At 39.0% G+C, this 23,581-nt stretch overlaps 1 protein-coding gene across 2 annotated transcripts in view; it reads right to left on the reverse strand.

Moving 5' to 3' along the window:
• MSRA (methionine sulfoxide reductase A) overlaps positions 1-23,581 on the reverse strand; it is a 290,424-nt gene that overhangs the window by 163,669 nt on the left and 103,174 nt on the right. For both annotated transcript variants that reach the window (XM_042803095.1, XM_042803094.1), the window contains exon 2: positions 11,750-11,818. In XM_042803095.1, coding sequence (XP_042659029.1) covers positions 11,750-11,818 — 69 coding nt within the window. The remainder of the gene's footprint in view (positions 1-11,749; positions 11,819-23,581) is intronic.

Consider the following 23,581-nt stretch of genomic DNA (forward strand, 5'->3'; position numbering starts at 1 on the left):
AAAATAAGAAAAGGATAAATACACAAAATACTTCCCAGTACTATTGTCCTAGTCTCTGATTTTTGCAGGATTTCCCAAGCCTGCTGTGGTTTGAACAACTCTCACTGGATCTCTCTTCCAGCTATTTCTCCTGGCCCCATTTCAACCTGAGAAATCTTCTGTATGAAGAAAATTCTTTGGCAAGGAGACCAATAGTCTTTCACTTTACCCTAGCTTTTCTGATTTATTTTGAAACTGGTTCCTGCTTGCATCCTTTCTTCCGGCCCCTGCTTCTTGTAAGGGGAGATATTCTGCAAAATCAATTCTCTTTTACATTCCCCATGATTATCATCATTCTGTAGACCTCTCGTACCCCACTAGGTTATCTCCTTTTCACACTGAATACTCCTAGTGTACCCTGTTGTCCCTTGCACAGAAGATGCTCCATACACCCGATCACCCTTTTTGCCCCCATGAACATTTTTCGGTTCTGATAGATCTCTTTTGACCTGAGTGGTGCAGAAATGCATACAGTATTGCACATGGAAAAACCATGGGCTTATACACTGGTGTAATGATGATTTCTGTTTTGTTCTCTTTTCTGTCCCTATTCCACTTTCCAACAACGGGCATTGACGGGGAAAGAAATTGCATACTTAGGCATCAGTTAAAATCCAGATACTACTCTCCTTCTAAAAATGTGTATAAGAAGGAGGATTCTTATGCTCAAAATATGGCTGATGAAGTCATCAGCAAAGTGCCTTAGACTCACAGCAGGCTGCAGCCAGCGAGACACAAGTGATTGAGACTGGAGGGACTCTTATAGCCTCAGGTTCCAAACACAGCACTTCTTTAAGCTCCAGCATATGTTCCAAAACATTTTGGATCCACACAGTACCTTGAATTCTTGAGAAAATATTTGTATAGAGTCAATAAGTCTGCTGAAGCACCAAAACTACCTCAAGGCTACAAACATCTTTGATTTACCCTTGGGTTTGGTCTACAGCATCATAAAGCATAAATAATTGTAGTATGGCACAAACAACTGGAGGGGACCATGATTAGTTTTAAAATTAGGTAAGTGTCAATATTTTAACAGAAGACTTAAAAAATTCAAGTATAAACCTACCTTATATAAAAATATAAATTTTGGCCCTGTCACATGCACCAAAGAAGTGGTGACCTGTTCCAAAGCCTGTTGATGAAAGCAAAAAGAAAGGATACAGAAGATATTGGCCAGCAAGAGAAAATCTACTTATATGCAGTCTTCTTTGTCTGAAGGTACACTACCAGAACAAGTAAAAGTCAGAAGTATGTACGAATTCTTCACAGATGCTAAATTCTCACAGTATAGTCAGCTCCAGTTGGCTGAATATGTCTGTACCACAGGTGGTTCATGGCCTGGCTTCATTTACATACAACACTGCTGTTCCCTGTTTTCAGGATATACCATGGCATGAGATCTAGGAAATTTAAGAAAAGCTAAAGCTCTGAGATGGGAAACACAGTCAGCAACCTTGTTCTTCCACTTACCAGACAAAACAAATTTCACCTATGGCACTAAGGCATAATTAGCGTTGTGTGTATATGTGCACATACATTTTCTCAATTTATGGTTTTGTTTCAAATCAGAGTCAGTCCATTAAGAATGGTGCTTCTATAGCACAAGACCAAGGGTGAGGGCTGCATGCACTGGGGCATGATGTGAGAGCACATCAGGACATTTGAGGATACAAGGCCTGCCACGAAAATACTGGGGGTTAGTATAGAGAAGAGAGAGTGAAGCTTCACCCTTCTTCACAGCATGATTAGGAGTGGTACCCAGAATGGACAATTCCCAGAATCACACGCAGGTTTCATCTCAAAGGGAACCAGCTGGTTCTCTCCGGAAGACAACCTGGGAACAAAGCGGTATGCAGATAGTAAGGATAAAAAAAAAAAAAAAAAAAAAAAAGAACCAAGGTGTGAATTTCTGTAGTAGACTAGAAATAACCACTACAGCCAAGGAGCACATTACACAATGGTTTGAAGAGGGACCATGTTAGTTCTCTACAACCAAAAAGTCCTTCTACATCTTAAAAACATGCCCAGGTCTTTAACGTAGCAGCACAGTAAAATGATCTTGAGTTTACTGGTCTCCAGAAAGAAAAGCAGTTGATAATCTCTCTATCTGCCACAGGGATAAATCCCATCACGCTTGATGAGTCCGAGTGTAACCATTTTGATGCTTAAACCATTACGTTTGCCCTCTCTTGGCTTGTCAGGCCCATTCCACTGAATAACACTGAGTTACTCCCATCCTGCTGTGCAGTTGGACTGTATATTTATTGTCAAGGTTTGTCTGGAGCCTTGGGTCATATTGAGCTAATATTAATTAAGAGACAGAAGGCAGTGCTAATAGCATACAAGAGAGTGATACAGATGACAACAACATTCAACCACATCAGACTTTCCATCCCAGAAGAATGAGTCAATAAAAAGCTGGATGACCATTAGCCTGAGCCTGCAGCAAGGCTCCACGTTATACCTTTGGATACACAGAAAGACACCTTGCCCTTTCTGCAACTACACGTCTTTAGATAGTGTACCTAATTACAAATACATTTCAGCATTTCACTCAAGCTATATCCTTTTGACTTGAATGCGTGACTGCTACTACATAATTCATAACATGATTCTCAATAATTTTCAGTCAAGGTTCAAGCAGAAATGTGTCACACTAGGATTATATTATTTATGAGCATAATGTTGGATTTAAGCCAATGACACACCAATAAATTTTATCTCAAAGCCTGACATATTGCATGCTGTTTTCCCTGGCTCACAAACAAATAACTATGGCTGTTTCAAAATTACTCACAGTTCAACTCAAATCAGAATTTTTTTTGTGATTAGTTCTTATCTTATTTGAAAAACTGATCACATTATTTCTTTCTTGTAGATGCTGAAGTGCATTTTTTCCTTCATTTCTAAAGTGTGTCCTGCACAGAGAGAAAAGTCGGGTAGTATTCTAGAAGAAAACCCTGGGAACAAAATGCTGTCTGACCCTCTTAAAGGGTGGAGTTTTCACTCTCTTCTAAAGACAAACAGGTGTGTCACTCAGAAAAAGCAGAGAGCCTGTACTAGTCAACATAGACTACCATTAAAAATAATGTAGTAATGTGGGCGTTACCCTAAATATAAGGATAAATAGTGTACCTGGCATATACTGGGAAGTAAGGGATTCTCTGAGAAATACTCTAGAAGCAATTCTTCCCAGTTAACCTTGGGCATTTGAAATAGAGACCTCTAAGGTGTGCTTCAGCATGCAGACTTGAACAACCACATTTAGATCTCTACAAATAGGTGTCCACATGTGACAAAAGGTGTCCAATCCCCAGGATGGCCAGAGAAGATCCAGTGCTCAGTCCCAACACATAAATAAAGGCACCTGGTGCCATCTGAGATGCCTTATGCAGCAATTCTGCACATGACTGGCATACGAGTGACGCATATGACAAAAGGGAAACCTGTGTCCTTGGAAGCTGAAGATCAAGGACAATTTCACATACATATTACACTTACCTTCAACTGCACATGGAATCCCTAAACAAAGGTATCTAATATCATTTGGAATGTCCTGCATAAACCTATCTGGCTTTCACCTCCTAGTTCAGAAGGGTATGGATCTCCTGCGGGACCTGTCTCATCCCTGCCAGTCCCCTGTGGACATCTCAAGTGCCCTAGGACACCTAGAATGGCTTAAAACATTTGTAACATATTTATGCAAACGAATCAATTCCCCCTAGTCTAAGCTAGCTGTTCAGATAGCGTTTGACAGAACAAGGCACCTACAGAGGGTGATTTACTCCTTTCTGACCAGCTGTTATTAACTGACCTCCAAATGTGTTTTCTCTGACTAGGAAGAAATTCTTGAAGACCACTTTAGATTACATACCTAAAATCTACTGAGATTAATTCCAGGCTGATGAGTTGGAAGCACCAATGAGGTCAATATAAAGATTCCGGTTGATTCCCAAAGCTTCAGAAGCATTTCTGAGCAAGTATTTTAAAAGTAGCTGAAGATTTTTTGTATCTTTGATTTTAAGCAAGATATCTAATGATATATTTTTTGAAATCACCAATAACTCCATCAGGTGAGGAAAAACTCCTGAAAATCAGGAAAATCACTCTAAATTATCCCAAACTGAATAACCCAATAATAAGTAATCCATATTTTTTAATATAGGACCCTATTTGCTCAGTCTCATATCCCCAGTTCTAATATTGTCAGTCTGTGACAGCAGCCTTGTAAAGATAAATCCATTAGGATCTGTAAAATGCACTGACAATTCTTTGTGAATGTCACAGTATGTCTAAAATTATCAAAACAACACAATTTTATCCCTCCAAAAACCTCCTTATATATTTTTTCTCTGCTGTTGTAACTATTGACAATTAGCATCACATTTTTCATGGCTGAATAGAACAAATCACCACTGTTCTGTATGTTTTATGCTATGTCACCATGCTCTGTGCTTTATTAACAGGAATCAAAGGAGAAATGCTGATGGTAAATGTGTATGTGTGTATATCCCAGCACATAAACACACACACGCATACACACATATATCTTCTGCAAAACAGCATAAATCTGATGAGGGCAGCCTCTAGTCATTAACAGGATAATTCACTCTTATTTCAAACTTAAACCAACTCAGAATGATGCCAAGCATATGCTCACCCTAGTCATTGATATATCCCTATTTATCATTGGCAAGAAATTACTTCTCTGCAAGGTTTTTGCATTTCTAAAGTAATCTAGGTGCTCTTGCTGTCTTTTTGCATAGAGAATAAAACATATGTTAGAGACAATTCCTGCCGTTGGAGACCAGTGAGCCTTATCCCAAACCCCATGAAAATTAGCTATGTCTCTTGTACTGATTTCAGCGGCAGAGTCCCCAAAACATAATTAAACGGCTGTTTTAAGGTGAATGATGTTGACTGAAAACCTGCAATCTGATTTACTTTTAAAAACCTCCAGATCTACACTAATGTGCAAAACACTCTCTAAGTGGAAAATGACACAAAACTAAATTCTTCATTACCTCAAGAAAGCTAAATTAACATAAACAAGTCCCTGATGGAGAAGGACAGATATTGTGTTTGAAGGCCACATTACTGTTGTTTTCAGAAGCAAAAAGAAAAAGAGATGTGGATCCTTTGAAATAAAAGAATGTTATGAAGGGTTGTGCTGATCAAGGACAGCTTTCGCTTTGCATTAGGGATATTTTATTGTCCTTTATTAGTCTTTAAAAATGTCAGGAAATGTCCTTGGCAAAGACCAAGCAGACTGTAGCGTTTTATTTGGGTCTGTCTTGCATAGCGCTCTGCAGTTGGCCATTTGCACTACCACAATGTCGACGCACAACGCTATCAAATCAGATCACCAGCATTTAATGCATAATGCCTACTATATGCCAGAGGACAAGAGAAATTGAATATTATTATTTTTAAAAGATCCCAGAATTACGCTTATTTCTGTCTTTATCACCTTATTTTACAACATGCTCAGGGGAAATTTTTCAGTCCAGGGCTTCCCCGGTTAGACTTTTAAATCCTGAACAGAGAACATTCCTTGGCAATTGCTTAGAGCTGACATATCACCTTGTCGTGGTTTGGGCCAGTAAACCAGAAGGTTTGACCAGTAAACCAGAGCATCGTACTTCAGGAAAGATTATGAGGAAGATGATGTGGCAATAAGGATGAACCAGGACCAGAGAGCAGAGGCAGGGAACTGGGTTATGTTTCAGTTCTCTGGAAGAGGCAACAAAAAGACACTGGCCATAAATCAGTATCTGGAAGATAAAAAAAAAAAAAAAAAAAAAAAGAAAATGGGAAATAAGGATATATTTCTTTAATAAACATACTGCAAAGGAAAGAATAGAAACATGATTTGGTTTAGGGATGGAGCAGCCTCCCTTTGGGCAATCCCTTTTTGTGATGCAATATCGTCACAGGTTTATTTTCTCATTCCAGAACTGCAGAACTTTCAGTGTCCATTTTTACTCCACCTTGTGAACACAGGGCAGCATTAACGCTTCAGTGCTTTACAAATCCAGCCAGTTAGTACACCTCCCTCACTTTTCCAAGATGTTGAAAGAAAATTAGCATGAAAAACATGAATCCCTTCTGAAAGACACCCCCTCTGGCTCTCAGTTCTTCCACAATGTGATCCTTGTAACATCTGGTAATACTGCTGTAGATGTTTCTCCTAAAATTTGGGTCACAGCACACACACCTGTTTCAACATCGTGAAATCTTACATTCTCTTCAGATAGAGATATAATATCTTCTGACATGTAGCATGGTTTAAATTTTTCTTCCTTTTATGTGAGCAACAGAGAAAAATATTTTGTTCTATTTTTACTGTGTAGAAAAAAAAAGGTATTTCTCTTGGGGTCCAAACTTTGTTTCCTGTGGTTTCCTCTTCCTGGTGAAAAGAGCTCATCATAAAAACATAATAACTGAAAACACGGTCAGACCAAAGGACTTCCTAACACACCTTCTTACATGACGTGGCCACCAGTGGGTGTTTCAGGAACGAGTAAAAGAAACTCTATGCAGTGACCCATTCTTAAACACAGCAACCCTCTTTCAAGTGAAATTATTTTCCTTTAGTTGAAAAGCTGCCCTGATCAATCCTTTATCAGAAAGAGTTGAACCACCCAAGAGCAGGTCTTGTTTGAGGAGCTCAGCTTTCCACGGCGCACGCCGCACGCGCAGGTGACGCTGGACTGCCGGGGCAGCTCAACAGGCCACGTGCAAGGGCTAGCAGGCAATCCTGCTGTACTCCTGGCTTAGTGTTTAAATAACCTTCAGAAGCAGTGGGAATTGTGGGGATGCACAGGGCACATCTGAATCTTGATAGGACGTAATAACTCAGGCAAAGGATAACAGTAATATAGCATTATAGAATTACTGGAACATGCTGCTGTCTAGTAAGTGCAGAGCAGAAGGTGAACAAGCTTGGATCTCTCTGCCAATTCAGAAATGTCTGTAATTAGATCTTATCAGTCACTTAACATCCTACTTCTCTCTATATTTTGTTTACATCAAGAAACCAATTATCCCGTTAGTAGCCAGTATATGTCAAACAAATGCAACAAAATTTAGTCCCGTATTTAAAAAGTGTTATAATTACAAATCTGAACTATTGCCAGATTTTACTAAAGGTAAATAAGAGCCCTTCTATGAATGCACCACATGCACAATGCTTCCTCTTAGAGAAATAAGGTAGCATATATAGCACAGTGAATATATAGGTGCTCTGGGATAAACTGGAGTCTTGCAACAAGCAGCAGTTGATAAGAAAAATATGCACTTATTAAGTTCAGAAATGCTGACCAGAAATATTTCTGAGCACAATACAGCAGTGCATTTAAATGTGTTTAAAATATGCAAAGAATTACAATGGTACTGATGAAAATGTTAATTTATTGTAAGTTGCATATGTTGTGCAGCTTTGAAGCATTTCTCTTCATTACTTACACCTCTGTCCAAGAGTTGATTTTAGACCCTAAATTGCTTCTTTTCAAAACATTATCAACCCCCCTAATATATGTTCAGGTTTTGACTTTCAGTCAGGGTTTTGGACAAAATCAGTCACTACAGGCAAAATACTTTTAATTGAAAACATCTGTGGCCATAAAAACCACAAGGAAACTTCCTGGACAGGCGTTTATTGAATGGCTTCTACTTTACCATCCATAACACAAGCACATAACATCTAGAGTTTCATCTGTTTCAGTCACTGAACTTGGGAATACGCGTCCCTCTCTTCTTCAAGGGATGCAATGGTTTCTGATACAGCACCCTACAGCATCACTGGAGAGGCTGTGAGCAGTGCCTCTGCACCGCCTGGGCTCTTAGTGCTTCAGTATCGGCTAGAAACTGGATTAAGGGATCTCTGGAATGTTAGCATTAAAAGATTACCATTAAAGACTCATTCTCACCCTTGGAATATAGCTTTTTCACCGTTGTAGAAACAAGGACGCATTTCTTTATTCTAATGAACAATAGGTGTACCTTAGGCAGCTGAATGATGCTAAATAGACAACCGGAGAATCTCGAGATCATTTAAATAGTCCTTTGAAAACTGTGAGGTTCGGTTACAAATGGGAAAGCTGCAGGAACAATCACCCGTGTACATTCACCCTGTACCTCGATCAAAACAAAAAGTCATATCGTAAAGTAAATAATGCAGCATTAGTAAGAGCATCTTGAAGGAGGTTTTGCAGAAGATGGAGCTATGTAATGCAATCTAACTGCATTTTGCAAGCAGGTAAAAGGATTACATGTTTACAACCCAGCATTACATTATATCCTGTTATTTTTAATGGTGAATCTAAAACTATCCAAGCAGTAGGAAAATTCACCGCAAGTACATATCATCTACAAAATCATCTGGTTCTTTACCACCTTTTAACTTTTGTAGATCTTTTCAAAGAAGAGAGATTACTTCCTAGTAACTGCTGCTCTTTGAGACTTGTCCCTGTGCAATCCCAATTAAAGGATTAAACGATGTTTCTGGAGAAGAGGTGTGAGAAGCCCTCTCTTGCTAAGATGGAGTCAGAAGGTGTACTAGCTCAGACTCGCTGTTTCTTCCCCCCTAGCTTACAGAGTCCTAAAATACAAAAAATTTGCTGTTCACAGGGATATACATGGATAGGATGAGTAAAAATCTCAGGAGAAGATAATCCTTTTCTCCTTTGCGTGCTTCCTTTCGTTCCCATTCACATGAGGCCAGCAAATGCTGCCCCCTTGGAGGTAGCAAAAGTGAACTGTATCTCCATTTTTCTATACCACATATCAGAATGGGATGCCAATGCCAACAAATGACAACAATTATCAACAGAGTCATGTTTGTATACTATTATATTTCAGGTCTAATAGTAAACCTAAGAACATGTAGGTTTTCCATTTATTCACAGCACAGATGGCAACAGCATGAGTTTTCACCACCTAGCCCAACATTTGCAATCACAATCTTCTGGAAAATCTAGGGCAATTTAAAAATGATGAAAGTTACCAGGCTCGATGCGAATATAACAGAGTTCCTCAGGAATGATTCAAAGTGGGCTGTTAAATAAGATTTAGTGCTCTTCCAATGAAATTCTGTAGGTAGGATATTACTCTCTATGAAATTTAACAAATCACGTACAATCAACAGTGATATACCAAATAGAAGCAGTCATACCAACACCCACCACAACCACTGCAAAACTGATCTGACCATCACACAGGAAATAAAGGAGGAGCCTTAAAACAATCCAAACACTGGAGACTGTGTCAGTATCGGATTGTACCAGAACTCTCTCACCCTGTCTGCTGTAAGAAATTCAAAGAAAAATCTCTACATCCATCTTAACCTTAAATCTCAAAAGGTAATGTACCATCATTTTCCATTAGCTCCAAAAAAATTATCAAACAATCTCTCATTCCAGCACTCCAATAATTTTCTTATGTTCCAAAACCCGCAGACAAGGGAATACTGGCAGATAGACAATAGTGGATTAGAGGAACTCTAAAGAGAACTTGAAGAAATCATGACCATAACTCAAGTGTGACACCCACAGACCATTTCTCCTCTTCAACCATGGTAACTACAGAAACATTAGCTCCACAGAAAAGTTAATTAACACTATAATTTGTTTGCAATAATCGATTTAAAAGATAATTTTTGGAGTAATAAATTAGTGCCCATGGATAACTTAGCCCTTTGCATTCCACACAGGATTGCTCAATATTTCAGATGTGAATACAGCTCTGTTTGAAAATAGATTAATATCAATAATTCATTCCAGACAGATATGTAAACTGTTACTAGATAAGAACTTCCAGACACTGCTCGGGTTTTCAAAATATTCATGCTACGTCTTTTCTTTTTATAAATTAGACCAGATCACCATCGATAAGCTCAATGACTGAGAAAATGCCATATCGACATAGGCGACTTTCTGCTGTAAAATACAGATTCTTAATCTTTAACACCAGTAGGGATGACGAGACTATCTAAAGTGACCTACTGTATCATGTAGGGAAGATAATTTCTACCACTTTGTCCTTTATGGAGATCAATAAGATGTTTCCTACTGATGCATAACCTCAGGAAGCCTCTGGGGCAAATGGGGTGCCTGACACAAGCGTCTAGGTTCATTCTGGGTGCCCTAGGACTACTAAAATAATCACATGGCAGAACTACAGGAGACCTCCTTCCCTCTGGTTTGGCAACTGGCAGCCCAGTGAGCCCAAGACATCTGAAACCTCTGGTTAGGCACCCCACTAACTGCCCAAGTCCCTACCTGAAGACACAATGCTATGCAGATTCTCTTGGTTGCTTTCGTTTTGTTTTTTTTTTTGTTAATAAATTCGGTTCAATTGCTCAACAGAATGTGAAATGCGTTTCAGTATCTGTCTCAGAAACATGGTGTGCAGGTTCACAATCGCCTGCTAATGCTTACTCACTATACCACCGATTTCATATCTGAAGGCTGCATTTATTCTTTTTGTTTCATCATACTGGGCATTGATATAGCACTGCTTCTCAGAATCACTGCTTTCCAGGGTACATCCTCTGTTTTTACTTATTTGTTGTTACACACATTGCCTCGTGATTGCCAAAGTTTATATACATGTTATTAGAACAGGCCCAGGCCAAAAACAGTGATGACTGCTTTATATACCTCACCTGCACTTATTAGGATTTAGAACTCCATCAAGCTAGATGATATAGCAGGTGTATCAGTAGCAATCTAATATTTACTTCAACATCCTAGATAGATAAGCATTTATTAGGATATAATAAATTTCCTAAGGCACTTTTGTACCATCCTGTAGAATTTAATAGAGAATTATATCCTTTCTAAAAATTACAATCTTATGCTTCCAAACAGAGTTAAGGAATTTTTCATTCGCTGTAACAATAAGTTTAAAAGAATAAGTGTCATAGAAATCCACTTTTTTTCTCTGCTAGTAAATTCCACAGACTTGCCCTTAAGGACTAACATTAGCACATTCTGAAATGTGCTCTGACAATTCCCTGATTTGGGCAAAGTCCATATCTTGGTTAAAAACTGGAGATTCTGATCTATTTTAGGATGTTTCTTTCTTCCAGAAGTAATTAATTTCTCCAGAGAAACACTTTTTGCAAGTTTTACAAAAGGTCTCAAAGAATGGCATTTTCACAGAAAATAGCATAGATACAATAAAACTAAATATCTTCTCTTTTGCAGCTGGCCACCTTTCCAGCTCTGTTGGCACCCAACAGGAAGTCTGCAAAACTATTCACAAAGTAAAGTACCAAACAGCAGATTTGTTTTGGGGCATGTAAATGGTGACAACTGCAAGTACAGAAGATCCCAACAGTTTCAGTTCCTTGCATGACTTAAGGTCTGGAAAATCATGGATCATCTTCAGAATTTTGTTTAAACTCATGAATGATCTTACAGCAATTATCAGATATTACAAGCTACTATTTTGGAATTTTTATGGAACAAAATAAGGGTTTAAATTTTCTGTTTCTATAGCTCAGAAAAACACTTGTAGTATACTTCTTTTGGGGCACGGACATCTCCCAGAATGATCAGTGGCTTTAGCTGATTGTAGCGATTAGAAAATGGAAATAACAGCCCAGATTTTAAAACTCTAAGGACTCAGGCTGAAATTAAGAAATTTGGCATGCCGTAACACTGTACAGCTTAGAGCATTCATTTTAAAACTGATGTCTTACCAAATACAGCCATCTGTGTTCCCTCTGGGAAAGGTGCTACCATTCTGTTTCCATTGACATGATGTTTATCTAGAAGGGGGAAAAAAAAAAAAAAAAGTCAAAATGTAATAGAATATATGCTTTGCATAAAACCAACTGGGTTTTTCTTACAGTTCCATTGAAACCTGAAGTCTGATTTATGTACAGTTCGCTAATATCCAGAACTTCACACTGAGCCTATTTTTCAAAAATACTGTCCACAAGTCCCAGGACATAAACTGAAGATGAATTTCAGTTTAGTGGTTAATATAAGGCAGCTGATACTAATGCGACACACACATACAGAGCAATATACAGTCAAAGGGGGGGCACTCTTGAGAGCAACCTCCTCATGCAAGGAGAAAAAGCAGGGAAATCATCATTCTCCTTTCCTGGTAGGACATGTTGGTGCTCAACCACAAGCTTTTTTATATGATCAAGCATGAACTATGTGCGATTTCTGCACAAGTGTGGTGGGTTGACCTTGCCTGGCTGCCAGATGCCCACCCAGCCGCTCTCCCACTCCCCCTCATCAACGGGACAGGGGGAGAAAACAAGATAGAAAAGGTTGTGGTCGAGGTAATACACAGGGAGCTCCCGTACCAATTACCATCACAGGCAGACCAGACTCAACTTGGGGAAAATTAATTTAATTTATTGCCAATTAACTTGTGTTTGGATAGTGAGAAACAAAGACAAATTAAAACTAACACCTTCCACCCACCTCCCCTTTTCCCCGGCTTAACTTCGCTCCATTCCTGACTCTGTCCTTCAGGCTCACAGGGCTGTTTCTCACACTTTTTTCCTCATTCCTCACTGCTGTGCCATGCTTTGGCCTTTCTTACATGTATTTTGCCAGAAGCAGCACCAGCGTTGCTGACAGGCTCGCAGAGCTCATCCTCACAGAGGTCGCCCCTGCAACCCACTGCCAAAACCTGGACATTTACACCCGACACAACCAGCAATCTGTTCGCTAAAATGAATATTTATCCAACACATTCTAAGGCCACATCCATTCATGACAGTTTGTCCTTTATTACAGTCACGCCTTGGGACTGTTTTAACACTACTAAATTACTGCCACTATTGGAAACCACTTTAACAGATCAAACGTAACTGCTCTTCCATTAACCAACACTTAATCAACAAGGGGAGGAGAGCACAAAAGGCAAAACAAAACCCATCGTTCAACTGTCCTCAGTGACTCGGAGTTGGCAGCCCCAGCACCTTTGAGCTCCCACCAGGTCTCCTCAATGCAGATGTTTTTCACACAGGACACCTCCTCTATTGCACGGACAAATTTCTTTCATTTTTCTTAGAGAACTTAAAGCATGACACGAAACTAGAAAAAACATATCCGCTGTTTTCATGGAAACTGAAAAATTGGTCCACTTGACATTTACTTTAGTTAAACGGTCCTTTCCTAGCCACTATGGCTACACACGCTCAGGTGAAAGACCATTTTTTCTACAGAGCAGCTGGGCTCTGGGAAATCTCCTGGTCAGCTACAGCTATCACAAGCTGCGGCTTAAGACTAAATTACACACCCTTGCACAAGTATACAGGAGAACATAATACAGGACACCTATACAAAGCATTTGCATAAAACCCAAATCAAGACCGGGACTTTCAATCTTAAGGAATACAAAGCATACAGCAAAGTGCAATATTCCTGGTGCTCATAGGGTTTATTTCTACCCAATAAAGTAGTAGAAGCCTGGCTTTACTCCCTCTGTGACAAGATGGCTCCCAGGGGCTAGAAACTGCTCAGTTTCCAAAATAAAGAATATATTCTTCACATCCCAATCTATTTCTCTTTCATCCCAATGTACTTTCTTCAGCATAAAGAAAATTCTACTCCTTGTGATAATATAGGCCTATCACTATTGTATAACCTGGGTTGTACATATAACCAGGAAGGGTTGTATTTATAACCTGGAGGACAGCTCTCCAGCCTCCAAATGAAATAATACACCCGGATCCACAACAGAATTTTCCCAATCCTTTTCACTGGCATCCCCACATTCATTTATTGAGCTACTAAGATTCATTGTCAACAACGGTGGAAATAAACAAAATTGCCTGAACTCAAATTACAGGTTTCTGTTCTCGAAATACTTTCTGGAGAGAAAGCCAAGAGATTTTCTCAGTACGTGCATTATTTTACTTCCTGTAGTACAGAACCTGGTGAGGAATAAAACAGGTCAGGTTAAGAACATGGGATTGCCTTGCGAATTCTCTGAAAGCAGTATTTTTCATTAGCAAGGAGGCACAGCACAGTATTAATCCCAGCTGGCATCAAACATTTATCAAAAGTCAGTGAGAAGGGAAAATCAGGGTTATGTGCAATTGGAGCAAGAGGTGCCATGAAGTCAATTGTTTGTATTTAGGGAGATTGAATGCCCTTCGCCACGCAAGAATGGGACTTTAGCAAGGAAATTGTTGGGAGGTTCCAAAGTGGAAGTAATATGACCGGTGCCATACAAGGTTTCAACCTCGTTAGCTATACCTTGCATTACTAACATGATCTACAGCCATCTGAGACAAGTGAACAGTCAGAAAAATTATGAAACATCATGCAAGATCAAATAATCTAACCCTGCCCTAGTCCTGATAGCTGCCTTTATTTAAAGAGTGAAAGACATATATGATGTATGAGGTAGTTATCATTTCAAATGGTGAGGCTTTCAATATATTAAAATTAAAATTAAATTTTTAGAGGTGAGATGGGCTTCAATGAAAGTAATATTTTCAGAGTTCTCAAGTTGTCATCCAATGCCTTCATTCCTTTGTTTCAAAGATCTTAGCCAGATAAAATAATTAATTTTCTTGTCTTTCATACTTGATTTTACAATTTTTCCAGTGTTCCCTGCCCTCTGCCTGGATGCTCTAAATGGTAAAACATAAAAATAAAAAATTTAAAAGGACTTTCACAAAACATACATTCAACCTTAGGAAGAAAATAACAACACATAAGTATAAAGAGCCTCTCAACAAGTACACTGTTTAAAGAACATTGCAGTTTGGGCCTTTTTACTTTTTCTCATGAAAACATAAGCTTTAATTCTCAGCTACAGATTGGATTGAGTAGCACCAGAAAATCAGAAATACCTTGGTCCCATGGAATTAGAAAAATATGAGAAAGACTTTCCCTGTAACTTGCCAACAGAAAGAATAAAGGACATTTCCAAGATCATCATCATTGCAGGCACAAGGGACTCCAATAAGATAAAAACTATTGTTACAGAGAAATGGAAGGATTATCAGCGAACACTGAACTGGCTATTAGAAGTCAACTTCAGCTTTCTAGTGGTGAAAACAACACATTTCACCCTAATACTGACCATATTTACGGGGTTAACCCTTCAGTGGACTACCATAGCATTCAGGCACTTGGAAGAGTAGAACTGGGAGGACATGGATGTCTCTGTCACTTTCTTGTTCTTCTTGATCCTCATGGTTTCAACAGAAACTCAGTGGGTAAGGAATACATTTTTATTTCTGTCCTATCGATACTCAAGCTGTCAGCATTTTCATGAATGTAACTTCACAACCAAACAACAGGGAACTTCCTCTCAAAACTGCCGAACGCTGCTCCATCCTCAACTGCAAAAATTCTCTATCATTTTTCAAACTAAGCCTGAGAGATATCTGCAACATACTTTTCTCTCTGTTGAACAAAACTAGTAAGGCACCGCTGAAAGCAACACATATCCTGGAGGTCTTGACATTCAGCTTTAGCTTCAGGCAGAGTCTGATTTAGACAGGTGCAGTGCCTGGCTTGCTCTCCTTGGATTCTGTGGCTTTTCATAGAAATAGTCCTTCACAGATCCTCTGTATCTGTGAAACAGCATAATGTATGGAAAGATAATCAGAAGTTGATGAACCGGTCCTCGCTATTTCTTCAGCGGTATTCAGTCTTTGCACTGAATAATTTGCACTATCCCTTTGCACTTTGCACTATCTCTCGGTAGTTTCTAACACAGTCCTACAATTGCCCTTTGCTAAAGGTTCACTAACTTCAAGTAAATTTCTGCCCACTCATGCATTAGGCTGTATCTGTACTAGTAAACCACTAAAATAAACAAGTCCTATCTAGAAACTATTTGAGACAGTGTTAATTAGACTAGCTGAAATCATGTTAGATCCCATCCAGGCAATTTACCAGCATGGACAATCAACTTCCAGTGCCTGGACCTGTTCTCTGGCACATTTTAATTTATTACTATATATTTCATTTATCTTCACAGTTCCGTGTATGTCGGTGATATCACACCTGTAATAGACAAATTTAACAATGAAAGATGTTCAAATGAGAAAGTTTTCTAAAAAACATTTCCTTTCAAACCAGCCTGACTTAGGTTCTGAACAGACTCACTGATCTGCTGTATGCCCAGAGGAAATTTAAAGCTCAGTTAAATAAAAACTCAGGGCCGTTAAGTTAGATTCCTAATAAATTAATTGCCACAAAATTTATAGCACTTATCAGACCTTTAACAGAATCAAACTGGTAATTATTAAAGGCTGAAGTTCGTGCATCTTTCTTAAATATGCAAAATTAAAGCACTGATCTAATGCAAAGCAGTCACTCACAGGCAAAATCTTCTCTCACAGTAGTACAGATGAAATGAAAGTTATACCAAGAATGAAATCAGCAGTGCAGAAAGTCTATACGAGGCATTTTGCATAACTGAAGATGTCCGAGAGGAACTCTACGTTAAGATACCCACAGTCATTAATGAACATGAGTTCTCTATTTGTGGACCCAACTGAAGCTGCTTAAAAAGACTTGGCTTTCAATGAATGCTGATCCCGCACTGAGTGAAAATCAGAAATTTTCTGGTCTCAAAATATTCAATCTCAAGCAATCATTGTAAAGATTTGAGGACATTTATTTTTTATTAGCAAGAGAGTCATACGTTCTTCATATTTATCTTTTGATTTTTAAACCATTAGGGAATATTTAGACTACATATCCAAACTTGTTTTATCAGAGCAGCCAGAAAGTTATTATTTTTAAATGAAAACTGAGATTCTCACATAATCAAATTAATCCAGGAGTAGGGGTCATATTTATATACAAGGACTGTTAATTTTCCATCGTAAGCACAGCCAGGAATTGAATTGAAAATAGCTGATTAACCAATTACCGTGAGCCTCCTCCATCTCCTACCAGCACAAACACGGCTGGTAAATGGGGAGAAGAGGAGGAAAAGGGATAAGCAGTGATGGGGCGAGGGAGGAACTTCCTAAAGCAAACCAGCTACTGCCTGAACGACTCCTTTCCCCTTTCTGTTTTGCCTTAGACACCTTTTCCTACACTTTCCATCACACCACCATGGTGGAGGTTTTTTCACCTTTGGTTACACCAAACACTCACTCAGCTGTCGAAGTGGTAGCAAGATCACTGAGGGGCTGGAAATTTCAGACAGATAACAGAGAAAGCAGGTCAGGGGATACAAGAAGTGTGTAAAAACAGTTATAAAAATAACTGAGTGGTTACTGTTTCCAAAAGTGGCATGTAAGTCATAAGATGCATCATAGGAGTTGCAAGATGGGCACTAAAGAAACATATAAGCACTGTTCACTTTGCAGTGTTATCTGTGCATGGCATGTACGTATAATATTTAGCGTGGTTGCTATATTAATTTTAAACAAAAGTTTGTAGGCAATAAAGGGGCATAAAACTTAGAGCCAGGCCTGTGTGAAGAAGTCTGCTTTCATCTAAATAAAGAGGGGTTAAGACGAATGTTCAGCACTGAATAAGCAAGTTATTTAAATGCCTCCTAAATTTTGGATGTGCGAGGAGTATGTCACCCACAAGCACAGCTCCACCTCTCTAAAGCAAAGCAATGAAAAGTAGGATGACAGACACCATTTGAAAACTCATAACATGGAGACAGACTGATGTCATTTCACTGTAATCTACAGCTGCTGTGCTCATTTAAAAATTCATTGAATGCCCAAGTTTAACTTCGGTGTCGGAGTTTGTACGCTCCAGAAAGACCACAGTAAAATGAGTGCTACAATAAGAAGGCATCAGATTCATTGCTCCTGTGATGGCTGAGGAAGCTTTACTGCTTTAGGAGAAGACAGAGTTATCAGCAGTCTGAAAACTGATGTAACAACAAATCTAACCTGTAGCACAAGACAAGTGAAGTGCTTTGTGAGAAGTAAGACATTCAGAAAAATCTCCTCATGGCATGATTGGTAACCCACTGCGAGATACATGGGCTATCAGGCCTGATCGTCTCCTACTGCTTTTTCATATAACACTTTTTACTGCTGTGCACCATCAATATACAGTACATAATTGAAGGCCAGTGGGTTTCTTTCCTGTCTTGCAAACAAGAAATTATCTAATTTTTATTTCCAGTGAAAGACTGCAATATTTAGGGGGAAAAAAAAAAAAATGATGGAAGTTTGGCAGTGCTTTGGTAGCATTTAACATGTAATGAGTAAAAAGTCTGTTAAGTGTCACCAAGGAGAAGAAATCCTAAGCTAAAGAAGACTAAGAAGTAAAAATAAGGAATTCACTGCCCTTGGGTAAAAGTTCAGCACAGGTAACACATGAAAACTCAGTTCAAAGGAAGCAAAACTAGCCTTACTTACCAGTATTTTCCAAATAAGTATTTTCTTTTTAATTTAACCAGTACATGTCAACGGAAATAAGAAGATACCTGTTCATTTTCTTCAGATTGTCATATCCTTTACAGTAACGATACTGAAGTCTACAGTCAACATTTAATTAACTAAAAGTAAACTAACTACTAAAATGTACACTTCCATTAAGCTACATGGCCTGTGGAACTAAAAGACAGTAACAATATGTAACAAAAATGTTATTTATTCACATTTCCAAGCATAAAACTTACTCAATATCTTTAAAACAGAACTCCATTTCAGTATATTTACATGTTATCTGTTGAGAGCTTCATTGCACTTCATTTTCCTGGCTTAGAAAAGAGGCAGCTGACCTTTATTGTACTTGTGCCTAAAATGAGGTACCCGAGTAAATAACCTGATTCTAAAAACTTCTGGGCTTCTAGAATTTCTGTTAACTTCACTGAAAGACACAACTGGCCAGTACTTTTGAAAAACAGGTCATTCATTTATATACCCAAATACAAACCTTGATACCTGACTTTTTAAACCGAAGAACTGTTGGTTGTTTGATTTTTGTTGCTGTACCTTACCCGTTAAATCTTTTAACAGTAATTGTTAAATCTTGTTATTTAAAAAAAAAAAAAAAAAAAATTACTAAGTCTCTGATAAATCTTTTAACAATTGATTCATCCAATTTGAAATCAAACTGACTAAATTCTGGTTTGAAAGCCTAGATGTCACAGATCAGAATCTACCTTTTTTTTTGTCCTATCATTCTCAGTAGGCATGGCTGATAGCTTGATCAAAACAGTTATTTAGATTGCTTTGTCAGTTATTCTAGGAGTAAGCCTGATAGCTCTTTCAGACAAAAGCATAAATGAAAACTTTTCACCATCTACCTATTTCATAACTTAGAACATATTTCCTTAAAAAAAGGGTTTTGTTTGCTAGTATGGCATCTGATGTGTACGCCCCGAGGAGTTATGCATGTACTATGTCCAAATTATGTCATGAGGATTTTACACATTGTGCAAGGATAAGATTGTTCCAGTCATTAATATTGAACCAGATCCCTACTTCTTCAGACAGAGGAGAAATCTTTCACATTATTTATACCCGTCCCCTCTCCCAAGATCTCCTCGATATCAGAAAATGTGTTTGGAAAAGTTTCACAATGATCTGGAAAGGACAGAGAGGAAGTCTGGCTGTTAAAGAGAAAGCTTGTAGGTAGTGCTGCTGAAGGAATAGGAATTACCTACTAAATCCCCCCCATTTCCAACTTAAACTGTCTAAAACCACCCACTCATCCTTGTCCCTGAAGGTGGAGCCTCTCTTCATCATTTGGGGGATTTCAAAAAGCTACTCAATGGAAAAATCCATGAAAGCACAGCTTCACCAGGGGCACTCTCTTAGAGGACTAAAGAGAGGCACCAGAGGGAAAGGGCAGCTCTGCTTCTGGCCTCTGCGGAGCTAATGGTCGTATTAGATGTGTAATTTATGGCAGAATTCCGTCCATAAATTCTTCATAGCTCGTGATGAAATAGAAGCTCTTCTTTATTCTCAGGTCTAGTTCAATGAGCAGAACTGTCAGTTCTGCAAGGTCCTGTGTAATAAGAAAATCTAATGTCATACCGGATCAGACCTGAAGTGTTATGTTTCAAATCACTTTGTCTCCCAAAGGGTATTTTCAGCACAGGGACATTGCTGCCCAAATCCAGCCATTTATGTTTCCAACTCTTGACAAGTCGTTTTGGTTCTCAGCATTGGCAGAGAGATGGCGTACACGATCTACTGGGTTTCTTTTACCTCTCATTTCTCTAGTTCCATCCTCCGTCAGTCAGTGGAGATCAGCTGTCAACTCATTACCAATTAAAAAGAGAGGTCAGCTATGTAATGGTAATTCAGTGCCTACAACTATCTGTAGTAATTGTGCTAATGTTCTCACAGATTGGTTCCCAACTATTATTTAAAAAGCATGGTATCATTCAGTGGAAAATATTAATTACAAATTCTGTTGAAAAATAACTAACTTTGCTTATTAAATTGGTCATGAAAGGAAGAGTGGTAGCTGAAAAGAGTTTTGAAATGTATTCTGGAGATGATGTCTCACAACGTGACACACTCTTCTACTTCATCCATTCTATCAAACAGATTACTACACAGAAACTGATTGATGCTACAAAACATGATGCGACCTAGCACATTGTGTTAGTTCAGACTCCAAAACACATGGACTCCAAAAACATAAGGTTCTGTTTAATGAACAAGGGCAAGATTATCACACACTGATTCCGTTCTGCAGTTCTTACTGGGAAATGTACCAACGGGAATGACAGGAAAATAAGTTTCTGAAAATGAAAATGAATTAATTTCTTAGAAGAGGGCAGTGGGGATGCAGAGGAGGAGAAATAGTGACTTTGAAATTTCCAATCTACTGGGGTTTGCAGATTAGTGGCTGAACATCTGCGCCTGTAGCTGTGCGACTGCTAATAGGAAGCAGGGAGTCGTGCAGCTCTGGACCGCAGGGGAAGCAGGCTGCAGTGCGAAGGGGTGGGTGGGCTCCAAGGTCAGAGCAGACCACGTGTGTGACGGGGAAAATGGGCCTTAGGGGCATGAGTGGGGCCAGGGGAAAAGCTGGCGGCAGGGCTCTGCGTAAGACCAGCGAGCAGATGGACATCCCGGGTGTGGGGTGGTGGGTATGTGGCAGCTGGGACAGAGGGTGGTGGGGTGTGGGAGTAAAATATGAGGATCGGGGATGTATTTGGGGTATGGCCAGAGGAAAGCATCCTAGAACCTACCATAAGGGACTGATTGCTTTCAAGGAGACAAAGCCACGTACCATTATGTGACTTTCACACGCAGAAAGTACATGAGACTCAGATAAACAAGACCGCTCACATCCTGACTGTACCCACACGTCCTGCTTGATGTGTTTTCTAAATCTATAGGCCAGGTGTTTAACTTCTGAGTCCTGGGGAAGATACATTAAGGTTAAACAAAATAAGCTTCAATTGGGATTTGTGCCACTTGGCTTTAATCACCTACAATGGATATGTACATCTGAGTATTCAGCCTTGGATCCTTCTGTACTCTGGAAAGAACCAGACACTTCTGTGGTGATTCATCTGACATATTTTGGATGTTTTCTTCAGGATAAAATGAATCATATTTAAAAATATCAATTTCTGAGCACTGATTATGAGGAAACTAGTGACAAACTCAGATGAATTCCACCTGTATCACTTGCAGTAATATCACTGAGATTTATGATCTATTCAGTGGGAGGATTATATGTACCTGTGGGTACACAGATATTTATTAAAATATGGCCTCGACACCAACAGAGATTCTGGGTTATGAAGCAGGACAAATGTTAACAATAAAACATATAATCAAAGTAGCAAAGGAAAAAATAGCAGAGGAAAATAATGATCCCTATGAGGGTTGCTAGAAGGTAGTCTATCTCACAAGCAGTTTTGTTGCTGTACTGCAGTAGTAGACTTCTAATCAATACAGTGTTCACCCAGCTCAGACAGGTAACAAAGACAGAAACATATTAGGTACACACGGTAGTCAACTCTTGCTGTATTTTTGGGATTATCACATCATTTCACTTCCCAAAAACCTAACTTTTGGATTTATGACATAACATGAAAATCTCAGTTTTTCATTTTTAAAACCTATGCTTTTTAACCTGACTGTTAGGAGATTTAAAAATAGAGAACATCTAGATTCAAAGGTTAAAAATTAAGCAAGAAATAGAAATATAATTTGTCCTTCTAAGAAGATACGCAGCATTCAATTGGTCAAGATATTATCTTCCTAATACCTCTACAAGATGGCTCCACTATCTACATGTACATCTAAATCTTTTGTTTAGGTTCTCATTATCTCCCACTGTGATTGCTAAAATATGTTTTCCTTGAGACTTAAGAGAGGCTCTCTGGAGCACTAAAATTCCCCAAGAACATTGCTGCAAAGAACACTGTTCTAGTCCATCAGTTTGACAACGTCACTCTCCTCTTCAATCTGGTTCTCTATTGCACCAGGCAGGAGTTGCTTGTCTACTTTCGAGGCCCTCCTGACCGAAAGTACCCATCTTTCATGCACAAGCTCAATGTCTTGTTCCACCTCTAATCACTCAGAGATGCCAGACATCACCCTTTACACTCCCTAACAAGTTTCCTCATCATTTCTGTGGTACTTCCCCTTATAGGAGGGAGAAGATGCCCGTAAACAAAACCAGAGCTACCTCCTTATCTCCTTCCTTAAATTTCCTCTAGTTTTGGAACTGGACATGAAAAACCTGACACCAGTTAATCTGCTCAGATGTATAGTCAGGTTGACAGTATACTGACCCATAGAGATTTCAGCTGTCTGTCAGTTCTGCATCATGTGGAAACCCAAATAAAAATAATTTTAAAAGTGTTACATTTTCTGTATGGGGCCCAATGCGTAGCTGTTGAATAATCTGGATTGATAATTATCTCCTTCTGCAAAAGAACGGGTCAGCATGACATCATTTGAGAGAACAGAGCAGCACACCATATTTATTTGACTCCCTATAATGATCAGCAATGCACTGAATGCATAGAAAAGGCCCTAAAACCTGGAGCAGAGCGTGGTATTGAGTTATCTACGTAACAGGAACAATCCATGCCATCTCAACCATTATTGCTTTTCAGGCAGTGCCAGCAGCATCTGGTTGTTAGTGTAGGAATTGAATGAAGCTGATAAAATACAACTGGACTTTGTTTCAGAATTAGAGACAATGCCTTTCAAAACCCCACTTGAAACCCTTATCTAAACCAGTTTGGATAAGAATACTATCAGACAGACTGGAAAACCAAGAGATCCAAACAAAGGACGATGATAAACACAGTGTAACCGAGTTGGGAGGAGATGTCCAGCGGGGTGTGGCAAGGAGGATTGTTAAACCTGGGTTTATTTAGCAGCTTTATTAATGATCTCAAAGAAGGGGTGAAAAGCACATGAATAAAACATGAACTGGATACTCAACTGGGACATCATGTGTACATCATGAAAAATGAAAACTAGCACAAAGCTCTAGGCAGAAATTCTGCAATGAAGCAAAGAGAGATGCAAAGTAGCTCCAGGAATAACACTGGTTTCTTATTATGGAAGAAGAGCTTGCACCCTCATCTTTCTTGAGGAAAAAAAGGAAAAAAAACTGTCTGAAAGGGCAAA

Source organism: Tyto alba, unplaced genomic scaffold (assembly GCF_018691265.1).
Source record: "Tyto alba isolate M040663 unplaced genomic scaffold, T.alba_DEE_v4.0 Super-Scaffold_40, whole genome shotgun sequence".
Lineage (NCBI taxonomy): Eukaryota > Metazoa > Chordata > Aves > Strigiformes > Tytonidae > Tyto > Tyto alba.